Source organism: Leptopilina boulardi, unplaced genomic scaffold (assembly GCF_019393585.1).
Source record: "Leptopilina boulardi isolate dan_hultmark-lab unplaced genomic scaffold, ZJU_Lbou_2.1 LbouV2_122, whole genome shotgun sequence".
Taxonomy (NCBI): domain Eukaryota; kingdom Metazoa; phylum Arthropoda; class Insecta; order Hymenoptera; family Figitidae; genus Leptopilina; species Leptopilina boulardi.
The window spans coordinates 3,136,056-3,151,554 of record NW_026137666.1 but is presented as its reverse complement, the minus strand read 5'-3'; the positions used below and the strand labels follow the sequence as shown (position 1 = coordinate 3,151,554).

The 15,499-nt window shown below is 31.6% G+C and overlaps 1 protein-coding gene across 1 annotated transcript in view; it reads left to right on the top strand.

Annotated features, from left to right (window-relative positions):
- Positions 1-15,499, top strand: part of LOC127286988 (cuticlin-4) — a 105,381-nt gene that overhangs the window by 82,285 nt on the left and 7,597 nt on the right. Inside the window, exon 5 of the mRNA XM_051313666.1 lies at positions 14,318-14,630. Coding sequence (XP_051169623.1) covers positions 14,318-14,630 — 313 coding nt within the window. The remainder of the gene's footprint in view (positions 1-14,317; positions 14,631-15,499) is intronic.

The window sequence follows — 15,499 nt, the reverse complement described above, 5'->3', positions numbered from 1 at the left end:
TATATATCTATCGATTCGTCTTGACGTAAGGAATACAATTATTTCATATATAGACTTCAATTTAAAAAATCACAAAATTTTATAGCCAAAATGTGAATTTTTGATTTTTTAACTTTCATTAATATGATAAATGAGCCTACCAAATTTTATCTAAATCCATTAAAAACTGTTAAAGTTATCTTCTAAACAAAAAAGGGATCCACACACACACACATACATACATCCGGACAATTGATCAGGATCTCATATACCCAAGAAGCACGTAATATAACCTCAATATCAAGGTAATATTACATGTAAGATTCGTAATATAACGTTGTAATATTACAGTAATCTTACAGTGATCTTAAAATGTCCGCCTCAAGGTAATATTACCGGTAATGTTACTGTAATATTAAGGTAATATTACAGTAATATTGCAGTAATATTATACCGTAATATTAAGGTAATATTACAAGAGAATATTACAGTAATATAATGGGAACATTTCTTTACGAAAAAAATCTACCCATCCAGGGAATCGAACCCCGAACTCAAAGCACACGAGTCCAGAGTTTTACCAACAAGCCAAATTGACTTATAATATATTTACGTTTTTTATGCTTTATGAATAACTCAAATCAGTCTGTAATATTACTGTAATATTACCGTTAATATTACAGTAATATTCCCGGTAATATTACCTTGAGGCGGACATTTTAAGATCACTGTAAGATTACTGTAATATTACAGCGTTATATTACGAATCTCACGTGTAATATTACCTTGATATTGAGGATATATTACGTGCTTCTTGGGTAACATGTTTCTATAAAGAAAAAAATTTGTTTCCGCCACTTTGAAAAGTTTTATAAACGAAAGGACCACAAAGCTTCCTCCACGAGGAAGCAAAATGGAATTTTAAAATCAGTCTTTCGTGGCTACCCTGTAAATTATTAAAATATACAATTGTTTCTTTTAAGATTTTTAGAAATTACAAATTTGATGCCAATCCCTTAATTAAGGGATGTCATCTTTTGGAACTATATTTTTTAGTTTGTCTTGAATGTATTGCATTTGTTTCGAATTTTTGATTTTTTTTCTCTATTTTTTAACCGTTTCTTTTTATATCGCTATGTCTCATAGATTTCAAGGAAATCTATAAGAAAAATCTTCATAATACTGGTTTTTTATCCTAATACGTTTTTTATTCGAATTTCACGGTTTTCCTGGACAAATTCGAAATACAAAACAAACATTTTAATGTAATCGAAGATATTTGAAAAATTTTGAAATAACGATATCTTTTAAAAAAGTTGTAAATTCAGATGTTCATTAAATGAACATATTGCTTCCTCTTTACGATCAGCAAAAAAATTTGCTTCCTCGTGGAGAAAGCATTAACATTGAAATAAACATACAAAAATAATATAATAATAATATAAACATTTGAGTACCTATAGATTTGAGTTAAATTTAAAGAATTAATGGAAGTTAAAAAACCAAAAATTCACATTTTAGCTGATATTTCTAAAAATTAATGAAAAATAATATAAATAATTTATAATTATTTACAATTATATCGATTTGTTTCAATGCAAGGAACACTATTATTTTATATTTAAGCTTGAATTTAAATAAATACAAAAATTTTCAGCTAAAATGTGAATTTTTTATTTTTTAACTTTCATTAATTTATTAAATTTACCTCAAATGTAAACTTTATATATACTAATCGATTCGTTTTCATGCAAGGAATACAATTAATTATTTTCAATACCAAAATTCAGAAGGCAGCGCTACAAATAATCAGCAGCGCCTTTCAAGTAACATATTATTTGAAAAAATTAATTAATCATATCAATATGATCAATCATATTTTTTTAATTATCTCCATATGTGAAATGAATTAAGTTAAATTTTGGTATCTTTTTCTTGTCGAACTATTGACTGCCAATAGTGGGCCACGTATTATTAAATTTTGGGATGATATTGCCATTATTAGCTATCTAATATTGTTTTTTCATTGGCTGCCAAGACATATAACTGTTACATCCCGAGCGAAAGGCGAGGTTGAATTTAATTTTAATAAAATCAATTCTAAAATTTTGGAGGAATGGTAGGATGATTAAGTCAAGTTGGTAAAGCTTGACCATTTATTTTTATGTGAGAGCGTTTGTTCCTATCGATCCTATACGGGGCACAGTGGGAAAAAAATGCCCCTCTGTGGACAATAATCTACCGACAACACAAATCTTAACCGATTTTAATATTTTTTTTTTAAATACTCGGAGAGGTTTTTCCTGTAACGCACAACTGCGATAAATTTGATTTATTTCAAACTAACCTTAAAAATGATACCTATATATGAAATTACGTTATTAGGATAGTTTAAAAAATGAAAAAATGATTAATTTTGATATAGCATAGAGTATTGTGAACCCTTTTTGATCACTGAATGCGAATTTGACATTAAAATTGCAAAATTTTAAAATTCAAAATGGCAGATGCAATATGGCAGGCAATGTTTTATAAAAGTCACCAAATTCACTCGAAAGTTGTTATTCAGGGGTTTTTAAGGTCGCTGGTTACGAATCTGAAGTCTGATTTCAAAAATTCAAAATGGCGGATCCAATATGTCGGATTAAAAAATTAAAAACTCATTGAATTTGCATGAAAGTTGTTACTTGAAGGTTTTTGGGGTCGCTGATTACGAATCTGTAGTCGAATTTTTTAAATTTGAGATGGCAGATCTAATACTAATAATCTAATAATAATATAATACTCTACTCTAATACTTTTTTGAATTTTTCAAATTAGACTTCAGATTTGTAATCAGCGACCCCAAAAACCCCCGGGTAACAACTTTCATGCAAATTCAATGAGTTTTTAATTTTTTAATCCGACATATTGGATCCGCCATTTTGAATTTTTGAAATCAGACTTCAGATTCGTAACCAGCGACCTTAAAAACCCCTGAATAACAACTTTCGAGTGAATTTGGTGACTTTTATAAAACATTGCCTGCCATATTGCATCCGCCATTTTGAATTTTAAAATTTTGCAATTTTAATGTCAAATTCGCATTCAGTGATCAAAAAGGGTTCACAATACTCTCTGCTATATCAAAATTAATCATTTTTTCATTTTTAAACCATCCTAATAACGTAATTTCATATATAGGTATCATTTTTAAGGTTAGTTTGAAATAAATCAAATTTATCGCGGTTGTGCGTTACAGGAAAAACCTCTCCGAGTATTTAAAAAAAAAAAAATATTAAAATCGGTTAAGATTTGTGTTGTCGGTAGATTTTTGTCCACAGAGGGTCATTTTTTTCCCACTGTGCGGGGGTCGTCTTTTAATTTATTTTACTATTAAATAATTGCCTTGACACTTGTAGTTGTTAATTTAAATATGAATTTAGGTATATGAGAATCTCAATGAAGAATTTTATTCATATAAATGCTGTATAATTTAATAATATAATAAAATGAAATCAAACTGTTACAATAATGTTTGATGTTAGGTGTTGTTACAAAGAACTGTGAATTTTAAAATGTTGTACTTACAATTACCTCTGTTCAGAGGGCAGAAACAATTATAAATTGACAAGTTGTCCTTGACTCTATGAGTTTTTACAACTCCTGAAAAGGAACGGTTGGGACTTCCTCACAGTTTTTAGTTCGTAAACTCCGAAATGCACACACGTCACGTTTGCAAAATCGTTAAATTGAGAATACACTAATACGACGATTAACAATAAAATTTAATAAATGACAAACTTACAAATCTAGCGATGATGATTACTTGCTCTAATACCGAACAACGAGTAAACATATACTGTTCGAGATGCAAGAGTTACAGTCGTAATAATTTTAAAGTAACCGAAGGGTCAAACTCACGATGGTAATTTCATGTTATGAAACGAACTACGAAATGATTCCGGAGCAAATGACAACTGACAATGCATTTTCACGGGTTTTTATACTAGAAAATCATCCTCAGTGGGAGTAAATAAGTTCAAAGATCACCCCATCTCCAAGCTTGAGTCTTACATTTTCATAGAACTGTAACAATTCTCAGAGCTTTAGATGAACACCTGCATCCTGTATCACATAGCGCAAGTATCGCTATTACATTGTCTACAAGCATCTCACAATAGTGCGACACTAGAATACTGTGCTTGCGCCTGGCTAAACGCTTACACGAGTCATAAGTCCACTCGCTGCTACAGAGTATTATCTGTAGTAGTGTCAAATGGCATTGGTTTGATTGCTAGGAATTGTCTACCATCGTTAAGTTAAGATCGTTTCAAGACTGAATATAGCCGCAAGTCCCCCCCCTCCCCCTTCTCTTCTACCCCCCTTCTCTTGACTTGCGGCTATATTCAGAGTCTTGGAACAGCGGCGGCGTTGGCGGCAATATCTTTTTGTAATATAGGTAGATATATATATATATATATACATCTGCGTATATATAGATAGAGACACATGTAATGATATATATGAGTCAATGCTTCAATATAATATTAGAAATAATTATAATTTTAGATTATCAATTTTGAAAAGATTAAGAATACAGATTTCTTAACTATTATTTTTACTACTTACTACATGTCTATATGATGGATTTCACATCAAAAGTCCAGACATAAAAAATTTTTTATCCAATCTGTTCCCAATTTTTTTTGAGTTGTCCTATATGTTGGTAATTTATCAGCCAAGTATTTTTGAATTTTATAAAAAATTAGCAGTAGGGGAGGGGGTAAAAGTTTTGAGTTTTTCGCTGACATGCTATACTTTGTTTATTTATTATACTTAAACGAAAAAATAAAAAATAATTTCTGGACATGATTCCTTTAGATTTTTTCATAACCTTTCAATTGGCGTAGTCTATTTTGAAAAAAAAATTTTTTGACCAAAATTTTTGAAAATTAAAAATAAATTTCGATTTTTTTCATCCTTGGGCACGTTTTTTCTTAATTTTATTTTTATTGGAAAGCTGAGATTTTTTTCCACAAAATACTTAATTTTCAAAAAACCGTTTTTTTGTTTCCGAGAAATCAAATGTTGAAAATCGCGATGCAAGTCAACGAGAAGCCACTCTGCCTCGCGCCACACTATTCAGCAATGTGCGTAAATAGTTTATGGTTAGAACGTTATATTGAACTTCTCTCTGCATTTTACAGGGTTGAGACTGCCATTAAAATAATATAATATAATAATATAACTGCTTGGTGGGGACTGTGGGAAATATATTCTTTAGCGTTGGAGTGAGGATAACTCAGCGTAGGCAAAGGGTTAAGCTACTACCTATAGATATTTGTCTCTAGTTTTGTAGAGTTTTTCAAAACGTATCTTTTTATCTATTAGTGATTATCCTACTGTTGTTTTAAAATAAATTTTTATTTACATTTTAAAAATGAAAGAATTTTAAAAACCTGACTTTTACATTATTTATTTTAAAATCTTAATGTAACTTTAAAATTATCATAAACTACTTGGAGAATATTTAAAAACGAATAGATTGAGGATCCCGATTCTATAAGGAGACTTACGCTTGAGGCAGCCGCCTTGCGACTAGTCAGGTGGTACAAGAATGGAAAGAAATAAAATTCAAATTTTTTAAAAACGCTATCCTGTAGAAAATGAAAATCCGCACCTTTTTTTCCTTTGAGATTTTTTTATAAGACGAATATTAAAATTAATAGAGGTAAAAAAGTAGAAAATTTTTTTACGATAATTTAATGGACTTTTGAAACATAACTCGTCGTAATTTTGCCAAATATTAATGGATTTTTTTGAAATTTGGTGTATTTTATTCAGTTTATACTACTAAAGACGACAATCATAAAAAAAATCAAAAAAATTGTTATTATTTAATACTAAATAATAATAAAGTTTTAATTTGGAAATATGTGCTTTTCAACCTTCTACTGAAAAAGTTATCGAGGGAATTTTCATTCTGGAAAAACTTCTCGCGACAAAGTTTTTCCTTACATATTAAAGAAGTTTTTTCAAAAGTTAGAATTAATTCTATAAAAAATAAAGAAGTTATAAGGAAAATAGTGAACAACTATTTTTCCTTATACTGCAGCAGTAGCCATGACACCTCACGGCTTAGTTTCTTCAGGGCCGTTCTTATTATATAATCCGCCCTACACTCGAACATCAAAAAATAATTATTCATTTGTTATAAAAAATATATTTTTTAAATTATTGACTTTTCTTATTTAAATGTGGGAGTTGTAAGTAAAACACAAGTTTATTATTAAGTATAAACGGACCTTTATTTAAATAAACGTTAATACGCTCGTTCGTCGAAAGACGATCTCGAAGTCGGCGGCCGGAAACGACGTATAAACTGGAGTCAATTGAGTAAAGGCGCTAAATTCAAACTAAAACTCAATACTCCCTCCCGAGATTGACTCCATTACAAATGATATGTAAAGTAATTAAGATTTGAAGTCCAACTCGTATAATTCCAAAGAATTACAGGTATTGATTTCCTAGAATCAAAGAAAAATATACATTAATTTATGGAAATCATATTGTAAAGTCGTTTTAATTGATCTTATAGCAGTCGTTATTTGAAGCAAGAAATCAAAAACCATCGTTATTCAAAATCTTATCTCGCAAGGCAGTGTGAGATTCGTAACTCAAAGGTTTAGTCATTATATCTGCTATTTGCTTTTTCTAAGGAACCCACTCAGTAGTAACTCGATTGTACTTAACACAGTCTTGAACATAATCCATATGAACTTCTGTCATGTGTCTTAATTTGTTGCCTCCACTCGTTTGCGCATAGGTTGCCGCCGCTTTATTGTCACATCGTAAAACAGCTGGAAGAAAACTCTCGTTATTCAGTCGCGTCAGAGACTTATTGATAGCAATAAGTTCCTGACAATTCTGACTCATGGTCACATACTCAGCCTGGCAAGTAGAAAAAGCAACGTATTTTTGCTTAGTTACTCTCCAGGAAATCGTGTCTCCATAAAGTTTTATAACGTAACCACAGGTGGAAACAGATGATTTGCAGTCGGCAAAACTGGCATCAGAATAGGCTAACAAACCATTTTGTCTTCCGAGATAATTCAAACCCAATGTTTTTGTTCCCTTTAAATATTTAAACACTCGTTTAACCATGTTCCACTCGTTTTCTGTGGGGTTGATTTGATGTCTACTGAGTACGTTCACAGCGAAAGCAATGTCTGGTCTGGTGGCACCTGCTAAGTACAGAAGACTACCAACAGCTTCTCTGTATGGTATGTTCAAAGTACTTTTGTCAACATCTTCACTGTCGTATGTTCATACCTAAGAAACATTTTGGTTCTCCCAGATCGGTCATTTCGAAAGCTTTTATTAATTTTATCTTCACTTCATAGAGTAATTTCCTGTCGCTACTTGTCAATAATATGTCATCAACATATATCGTCAAAATAACTTTTGTTTCACCAGAATTGTATGTGAACAGACATGGATCATATTGATCGTTTGTCAGTCCCATAAAATTCACAACCTCAGTAAATTTCTTATTCCATCGTTTAGGACTAATTCTCAAACCATAGAGAGCTTTTAGAATCTTACACACTTTCGTTTGTCATATCTCTCCTGATACTTCCATTCCCTCAGGAATTTCCATGTAAACTTCGTCTTCGATTATTCCGTTAAGAAAAGCAGTCTTAACGTCGAGTTGGCAAACTTCTAAGTCGTAAAAGTTAATCATTGACAAAACTGACCGAACAAGAGTTAGTCTGGAAACCGGAGCATACGTTTCCTTCAAATCGTACAGATTCGTATCTTTAAACCCTCGTATGACTAATCTTGCTTTGAACCTAGTGACACCGCCATCCTCCTTTTGTTTGAACACCCATTTCGAATCAATGATATTAGGCTTTTTGCCATTTTTGGGCGATCTACTAGAGTCCACACTTTATTCTTTTCCAAAGAATTCAAATCATCGTCTATCGCATGAAACCACTCGTCTTTATGTTCTGATTCTGAGGCTTGTTCCAAAGTCAAAGGATCGTTGTTTATTTTTGCATGAAGGCAATGCAAAACTTCGTCATCAACATTGTTTCCTGTGTTCAAAAACTCTTCATTTTCTGAAGGAAATTCGTATTTATCTAACACAGAAGAAACGTTCACAAAATTTGAAAAACTTGTATCAACGATCTTTCGGCTGCGAGTGTCATAAGGTTCTCTAACTGTCGTTGGTGCTGCCTTTTCTCGTTTATTTGTTTCGATTAAATTTTCTCCCTCCGTTACTAACGGTCGTTTACGTGGTCTACCACGTTTTCTTTTCAATTCTCCCTCCGAACCTGAAAACTGACACTCGTTTACTAGCTTTGTTACATCTTCCTCTTCGAATTTTAAGAACCACTCGTTTTTGGATGGCAAAGTTTCCATATCAAGCCAGTTTCGAATAGAATCTTTCGCATATTTATCACCATAGACCATCTTTTCGTTGAACCTGACATTTCTCGATTCGAAAAACTTGCCCGACTCAGGATTTAGAAAGATGTAACCATAAGCAGTGTATCCCACCAGAACTCCTCTGACAGCTCTTGCAGAAAATTTCGAATCACGTTTCCTTTGGATGGCCCAATATGCCAAACATCCAAAGCGTTTAATTTGATTTATGTCGTAATGCACATTAGGTACAAAAATCTCAAGAGGTGCCTTACAATCGTTCGAACGGTGAGGAGTCCGGTTATAAACATACACAGCTGCTCCTAAAGCTAGGTCCCACATCGTTTGGGGAAGCTTTGAATCGAACATAATGGACCTTATCTTTTTCTGAAGTGTTTGATTAAACCTTTCAGAAGTTCCATTATGTTGAGGAGTATCAGGGCAGGCGGGTTGAACTTCAATCCCTTCACGAGTTAATACTTCTTGAGTTTATCCTCCCATATACTCGGTGCCCTGATCCGATCGGAGGTAACAGATTTTTTTCATTTGTTCTCAATAGATTTCGTGTGGTTTTAATAAATCTTTCTAAACAAAGACCAGTAGCATCTTTCGTTTTCATTGGGTACGCTAGAGCCATTCGTGAAAAGTCGTCAACAAACACAGAGATGTACTGATAACCAAAAGGGTGGGTGGAGGGTGAAATTTTTCCCTTAACATCTGAGTGTATTATTTGCAACGGTCGTTCCGCTCTACTTCTCTAGCTTCTGAAAGGTAACTTAGATAATTTCGTAAGTGCACAAATTTCACATTCTCGTATACTCTCGTCAAAAATTACACTTTGCAAATCTTTATTATCCTTCCATAAGATTTGAAGTTTTCGCAAATAATCGACTGATGCATGACCCATTCTTACATTCCAAAGCATAGCTTTGCTTGTCCTTACAGATTCCGCAAATGATTTATTCAAGATAAAATCATCTTCTAACAAATCAACAGATGGTAGTTTATCCAAATTTGTTATTTTTCTATTTGTTAGGTTAGTATCAAAATCTGAAAAAACATTCTCATCACTCGTGTTACTCTCTTTTACGCTCGTTTGACACTCTTTTACGCTCGTTTTGCACTCGTTATCAACAAGATCATTAGCAATTAATTCAACAGTCTCTAAATTGTTGTCACTTTCATTACTCGTATTAATAACGATATTATTTTCAAGTAAACTATTTTCGCCATCGTTATTAATTTTCGGATCATTTAATACAATTGAACAACTCTCGTCAGTCATAATTTCGTTTTGTTCAACTACGCTCGTATCAAAAACAAACACGTCAGACGGATTTGCTTGTTTTTCTTGGCCTTTCTTATCAATTTGAAATTCAATGACCCAATATGGTTTATCGTACACACCAGAAGCATAAACTTCTTTTGTTTTTGGATCATAAACATCAACTCGTTCTTTATCCATATAGGTTGAGAAACCCGCTTCCGCAAATTTTCTTATAGAAAGTAAATTCTCGGAAAGTGAATCTGTATAAACAGTGTTGTCTAACACTAGCGACTTTTTGTTGTCTGAGTTTCAAATAACATTTACTGTACCTCTACCCTCAGCAACCAATTCGTTAAATGTTCAGTGGCTCCTGAATCGATAATGAAAGACACATAGTTTTTATTACTCTCGTTATTATTCACATTTTTATTTTTCGAGTGTTGTCGGAAATAAGTTGACAACAACGACTGTTTTCGATTTTTAAAATTAGATTTTAAATCTATACTGCGTGAAAAAGAATTTTCATACATACCTTTAGTATTTGCTTGATTTTTAGGACCTTCGCTCGTTCCTGTTCGTGAATGACCTTGCTTCGGATCGGTTTTCTTTGATTGTCGTGAGTTATCGTCGCGAGTTGGTTTCGAATTAAAGCTGTTTCTTTTATTATTGTCTTTCGATTTAAAAGATCGCTTATTATTTGAACGGTAACTTTTATTATACCTATTATTATTATTGTTTTTGTAGCGCTTTTCTCGACCAATATTTTTATTAAAATTCCCGCCATTTTTTGTCAATCGTTGAGGGCAATCCGCAGCCACGTGATTTGAAAACTGTCCACACTCGTAACATTTTTTCAAGCCAAGACCCTTACGAGGACACTCATTTTTCATATGGCCGGAATCACCGCATTCAAAACATCTTTCCTTTGACCATTTTAGATTTGAATTCGTGAAGGAAGCAGATGCCACTGTAATCGCTTTAGAACCCGGATGGTTTGCGTTCGATGTTTGTAAACGATTTGCCTCAGCTTGCATAATGAAAGACTTTAGCAAATCGTAAGTCAAACCCTTTCCGGTCTGATTTTTCGTTATAAATTCGACAGATTGTACTTCCGGGATTTGACCCATTATCGCACTGTACAGAGCTCTAATGCTTTCGGAAATTCCTTTGATTCGTCGTTCTGTCCTTGTAACAAATGATTTTCGGCGTTGTCAGTGTGCTTGTAAACATCGTTACCCTCGTAACTCTCGTTATTAACTGAATTAGTAATTTCGAAATGATTTTCAGCGTCGCCGTCGTCTGGTTGGTGTTTCTGTTCTAAACTTAAAATCTCTGCCTTTAAAGATTTTTAGAAAATACACTCGTCTAAATCGTTTTTATTTAGAATAAAACAGAAACTTGCTCTTAAATCATTTGATTGAACACAAATCAAAATGATTCAGAATTGATTAACTCTCCTGCACTTATTACTATTAAGCGCTGCGAAAGAGAATCTAGTTGTTACAGTCGTCTAAGTATGCACACAATATTTCGGATCTGAACAACCCAAACGATGGATTTGTGTGTCTTATTAAGCAGAGAATATTTAATATTTCATAAGTTCCTCGTTTTATGTAAAATCATTTCTTAAATCATTTATCTATATATAATTTTCGACGCTAATTGTAATTAAATTTAAAATTTACTAGCTAGATTTTAACATAATTAACTCTGCAGAGAATTGTTTTAAAATATCGTTTATCATTCGTTAAGAAAATCGTACGAAAATATCGTTTAACGCTCGTTTAAAATAGAATTTATAAATGTCATAAAATTACTTACTTAGTACCGCTGACTCTCCTGTGGAAAACTCAATTCTAAAAGAATCGTCGTTAATTTTCGCTTTAATTAACAGATTCCCTGTTATTTTAATCATCAGAGCGTTGCTGCATCTTTCTACGAGTTTGGAGAGCACACTCGTTGTGTCTAACGTCGTCATTGTTCTTTACTGGCGAAAATGATGAAATAATCAGTTTTTGTTTAGTACGCAATTTTATGGAATTCTAGTCACAACCACCCAGCAAGGAGCACTCGTATCCAGTTTGTCACTATAACTTAATTTTTCCGTCGTTCACTTCGAACGCACTTATATCGCCATTTTGAGAAAAAAAGGCTTCACCTTTTTACCCAGCACTTTCGCGGCTCCCACAAGTCAAAGCGCGGTTTTTCGTGGTGGACGGGTACTGCGTACCATAACCTATTGACTTTTCGTATTTAAATGTGGGAGTTGTAAGTAAAACACAAGTTTATTATTAAGTAAAAACGAACCTTTATTTAAATAAACGTTAAAGTACTTGATGAATTGTAAGTTTGTACAAAATTTCATTACATAATATTCATTAATTATTGTGGAGTATATAGATTAAAATAACTGATTTTGACACTCCAAAGTAATTTTTTAACCTCTTCATTTTTTTGTGATATCTCATTAAAAAATGAATTTTAGAAGAGCTCAAATATTAAGTTTTGAGCTCTTCACGGAGAAAATCTGAAAGCACTGAGTATTTTTTCTCACATCACTGGCTACTGTGGAAACCAAAAAATTAAATTCCAAAACTCTGAATGTTTTCTGCACAGCACTCAATGCTCTGCAGAAAATAATCACTATTTTTTTGACAGTTATTAGAATTTCTGTTTATATTAATGGACAACAGAGTTTTCAAAGCTAGGAATATAGCAATAAATTCTTCGCTCGAAGTCGTGACTGCTTTCCTCACAGCTCTGAGTACTGTGTAGAATTATTTTTTAGGATTAAAAAAATAAAAGAACATTTAACCTTTAATAAAAAATAAATAACAATTTTAAACAAGCGTTTAAGACAATTTTAATCAATTTTAGATGTACAAATACAAATAAATATTTAAAATTTACCTATAATAATTCATTTTAAAAATAATTATTTATTATTTCATTATTGTATAATAACTTTATTTGCTATATAACTGAAAAATTAAAAAAAGCGATGGTTTTTAAAAAGACTTTTTGAAGTCTTCATTTGTTTATTTATGTTATTCATTAACTGTTTATAAACATGTCAATTAAAATCAATATTTGAAAAGAAAAAATAACCATGGCTATCTTCTTTTTAATTGACGTTAAACGTTCCTTTGTTTTCTAAATTCTAAAAAATAATTCTACACAGTACTCAGAGCTGTGAGGAAAGCAGTCACGACTTCGAGCGAAGAATTTATTGCTACATTTGTAGTTCTGAATAATCTGTTGTCAACTAATATGAAACGAAACTCTGTTTACTATCAAAAAAAGTTGTGATTATTTTCCGCAGAGCATTCAGTGCTGTGTGGAGAACATTCAGAGTTTTGAAATTTAATTTTTTGGTTTACACAGTAGCCAGTGCTATAAGAAAAAAACTCATTGATTTCAGATTCTCTCCGTGTATACATTTGTTATTAAGAAACAAAAAAAAATTTTTGATTTATATTAACAGTTTTAATAAAAAATTAATAAATATTTCAAAAGTACTTTCGGGGTTAGGTGGCGTGGTTATCTGAAAATTTCGTTAAATATTAAAAAAATGAATTAAATAAAGTTGATTATATGAAATTTACACATTAATGAGCACCAATAACAATTCCTTTTAAAAAATTTAACCAAATTTTTTTTTTAAATATTGACAGCATAATTATCAAAAAAAAATATATATATTTTTGATAATTTTACGATTTCATAGAAATGCTTTTAATTTAAATGAAATTTTCTAATTTTTAAAATAATTTTATTGTAAAATTACAGTACAAGAATTATTTTGTTAAGTCTTATATTGTTTAAACTTTAAATCACATAATTTAATTAATTTTACTCCTGTGCCACGCAATCCCGGGCCGGGGTTGCTTGGCGCGCTTTGCACAGCTTCAAATAAAGTGGTATAAAAAGAAAAGTATTATATTATATATTGCAACTTTCTTTTTTTTTTAATTAAAGCTGTAATGTTACAAGTTTTCTAAAAAATAACTTTTTTAAAAAAGCAAAAATGAATGAGTTACACAACAAAGAGTAAAAAGTGCGCCAAGTAGCCCTGGTCTCCCCTATATCCCCAGGATATCTCTAGGATATCCAAATTTCCGTTCTGTGCGAAATCCCAAGGGATATCCCTGAGATTTCCCGTGTGAGATATATATATTTGCGCATGTGCAGGAAACTCCTTCTGATCGTTCCACACAGCTGACAAGATGTACATATACAGTCAGGAACGTCTTACCAAAAATACTTAATGTAAATAATTTGTTGAAAGCAATATTTATATATTTGATAGAAAGAGAATTTAATAAAAAGTATTATGATTATAATTGTGCATTCCTTAATTTTGTTATTTCAATTTACAATTTTTTTTAAAACTCAGTTTATTTTGGATAGTTTATACGAAATATCCAATGTAAGATATCCCGTCTCAGATACTGCGGGATATCCCGTATAATATATTCCTGGGATATACAGCACGGGTTACCCACAGGATGGAAATTTGGATATCCTAGGGATATCCCTGGAATATCTGTGATATCTCAGAGATATATATCTTTGTTCATAATTGAATATTCATTTTCTCTTTAATTTAATTCAAAATCTTTGACAATCAAACACTAATAGAGTTACTTCCATTTTTAGCGAACCTAGTCCTGACATAGTGCCAGTCCCTCAAGCGCAAACTTCTTCTTCGTCAACCATTTCTACGCCAGGAGATGTAACTGCAAGTAGTTCTCCCCGCAGTACTCAAGATATTATTCATTTGCCACCACCTCCATTACCAGGACACCCAACAGGAGTTTACCATACCGTAAAAAGAAAAGGAACAGTTGGTTCTGAGGAGCAAGAAGGTAATTTAGTAACTCTTGGAGGACGACCTAGATCGGTTGAAGGACTTCCGATAGAATTAAGAGGTGCAAGGAAGCGAAGAGATGTAAAAGAGAATTATATTTCAGTAAGTATAGAACCAGTTTCAAATTAACTTATTATTTTTTAAGGACGTTTATCCAAGGAAATGCAGACCTATAGAAAAATATATACATTTAAATAATTAAAATGATATTAGTTGTATTTTCTAAAAGATTTTAAACCTGCAAAATTTATTTGTTTATATAATTTTCAGTGTAAAAAATTTTCGCTACGTCTATACGACCGTCTAGCCAAATAAAATAATTTTGTCCGTCTATATAGAATTATATTGAATATTTTAAGGAAACCTATCTTATTTTGGCCATGATTTGGCACAAATTTTATTAAAAATATGTTAGTTTTTAATTCTAAATAACGAAAAGCGCTAAATAGCGACTAGCGCTATTCGTAATCCCACTGCTGAAGTGTCCCCTATTTATTTTTGGGTAAGAAAAATAAATAATACTATATGGGCAAATCCACGAAACTTTTAACTTTCAAGAAAAAAAAATTTCTTTTTTAATTTGCAGGCACATTGATGTCACTTTGTATACATATTTAAGTACATTTTAACACTACAAATTCATATGCGTAATTCATTTTTAGCTCACGCCGTCAATGTTTAACTCTTTAAACTCTTAAATGTTAATAAATCACATATAAACTTGAAAAATTCGACTTTTTTTATTTTTGATATCGGAGTGGTTTTCAAAGTATTTTTGTCCTCTGAAAAACTGGTCTTACCCATAAACAAATAAATTTTGCAGGTTTTAAATTTGTTTCTTGAAAATTGATATCTCTTCTTTCAGAAAGTACAATTAATAATATTATTTTAATTAGGTATACAAATGTTAATGAATTATTTGTTTCTAGAGGTCTGAATTTCCGTGGATAAACATCCTTAAATATTAAAAA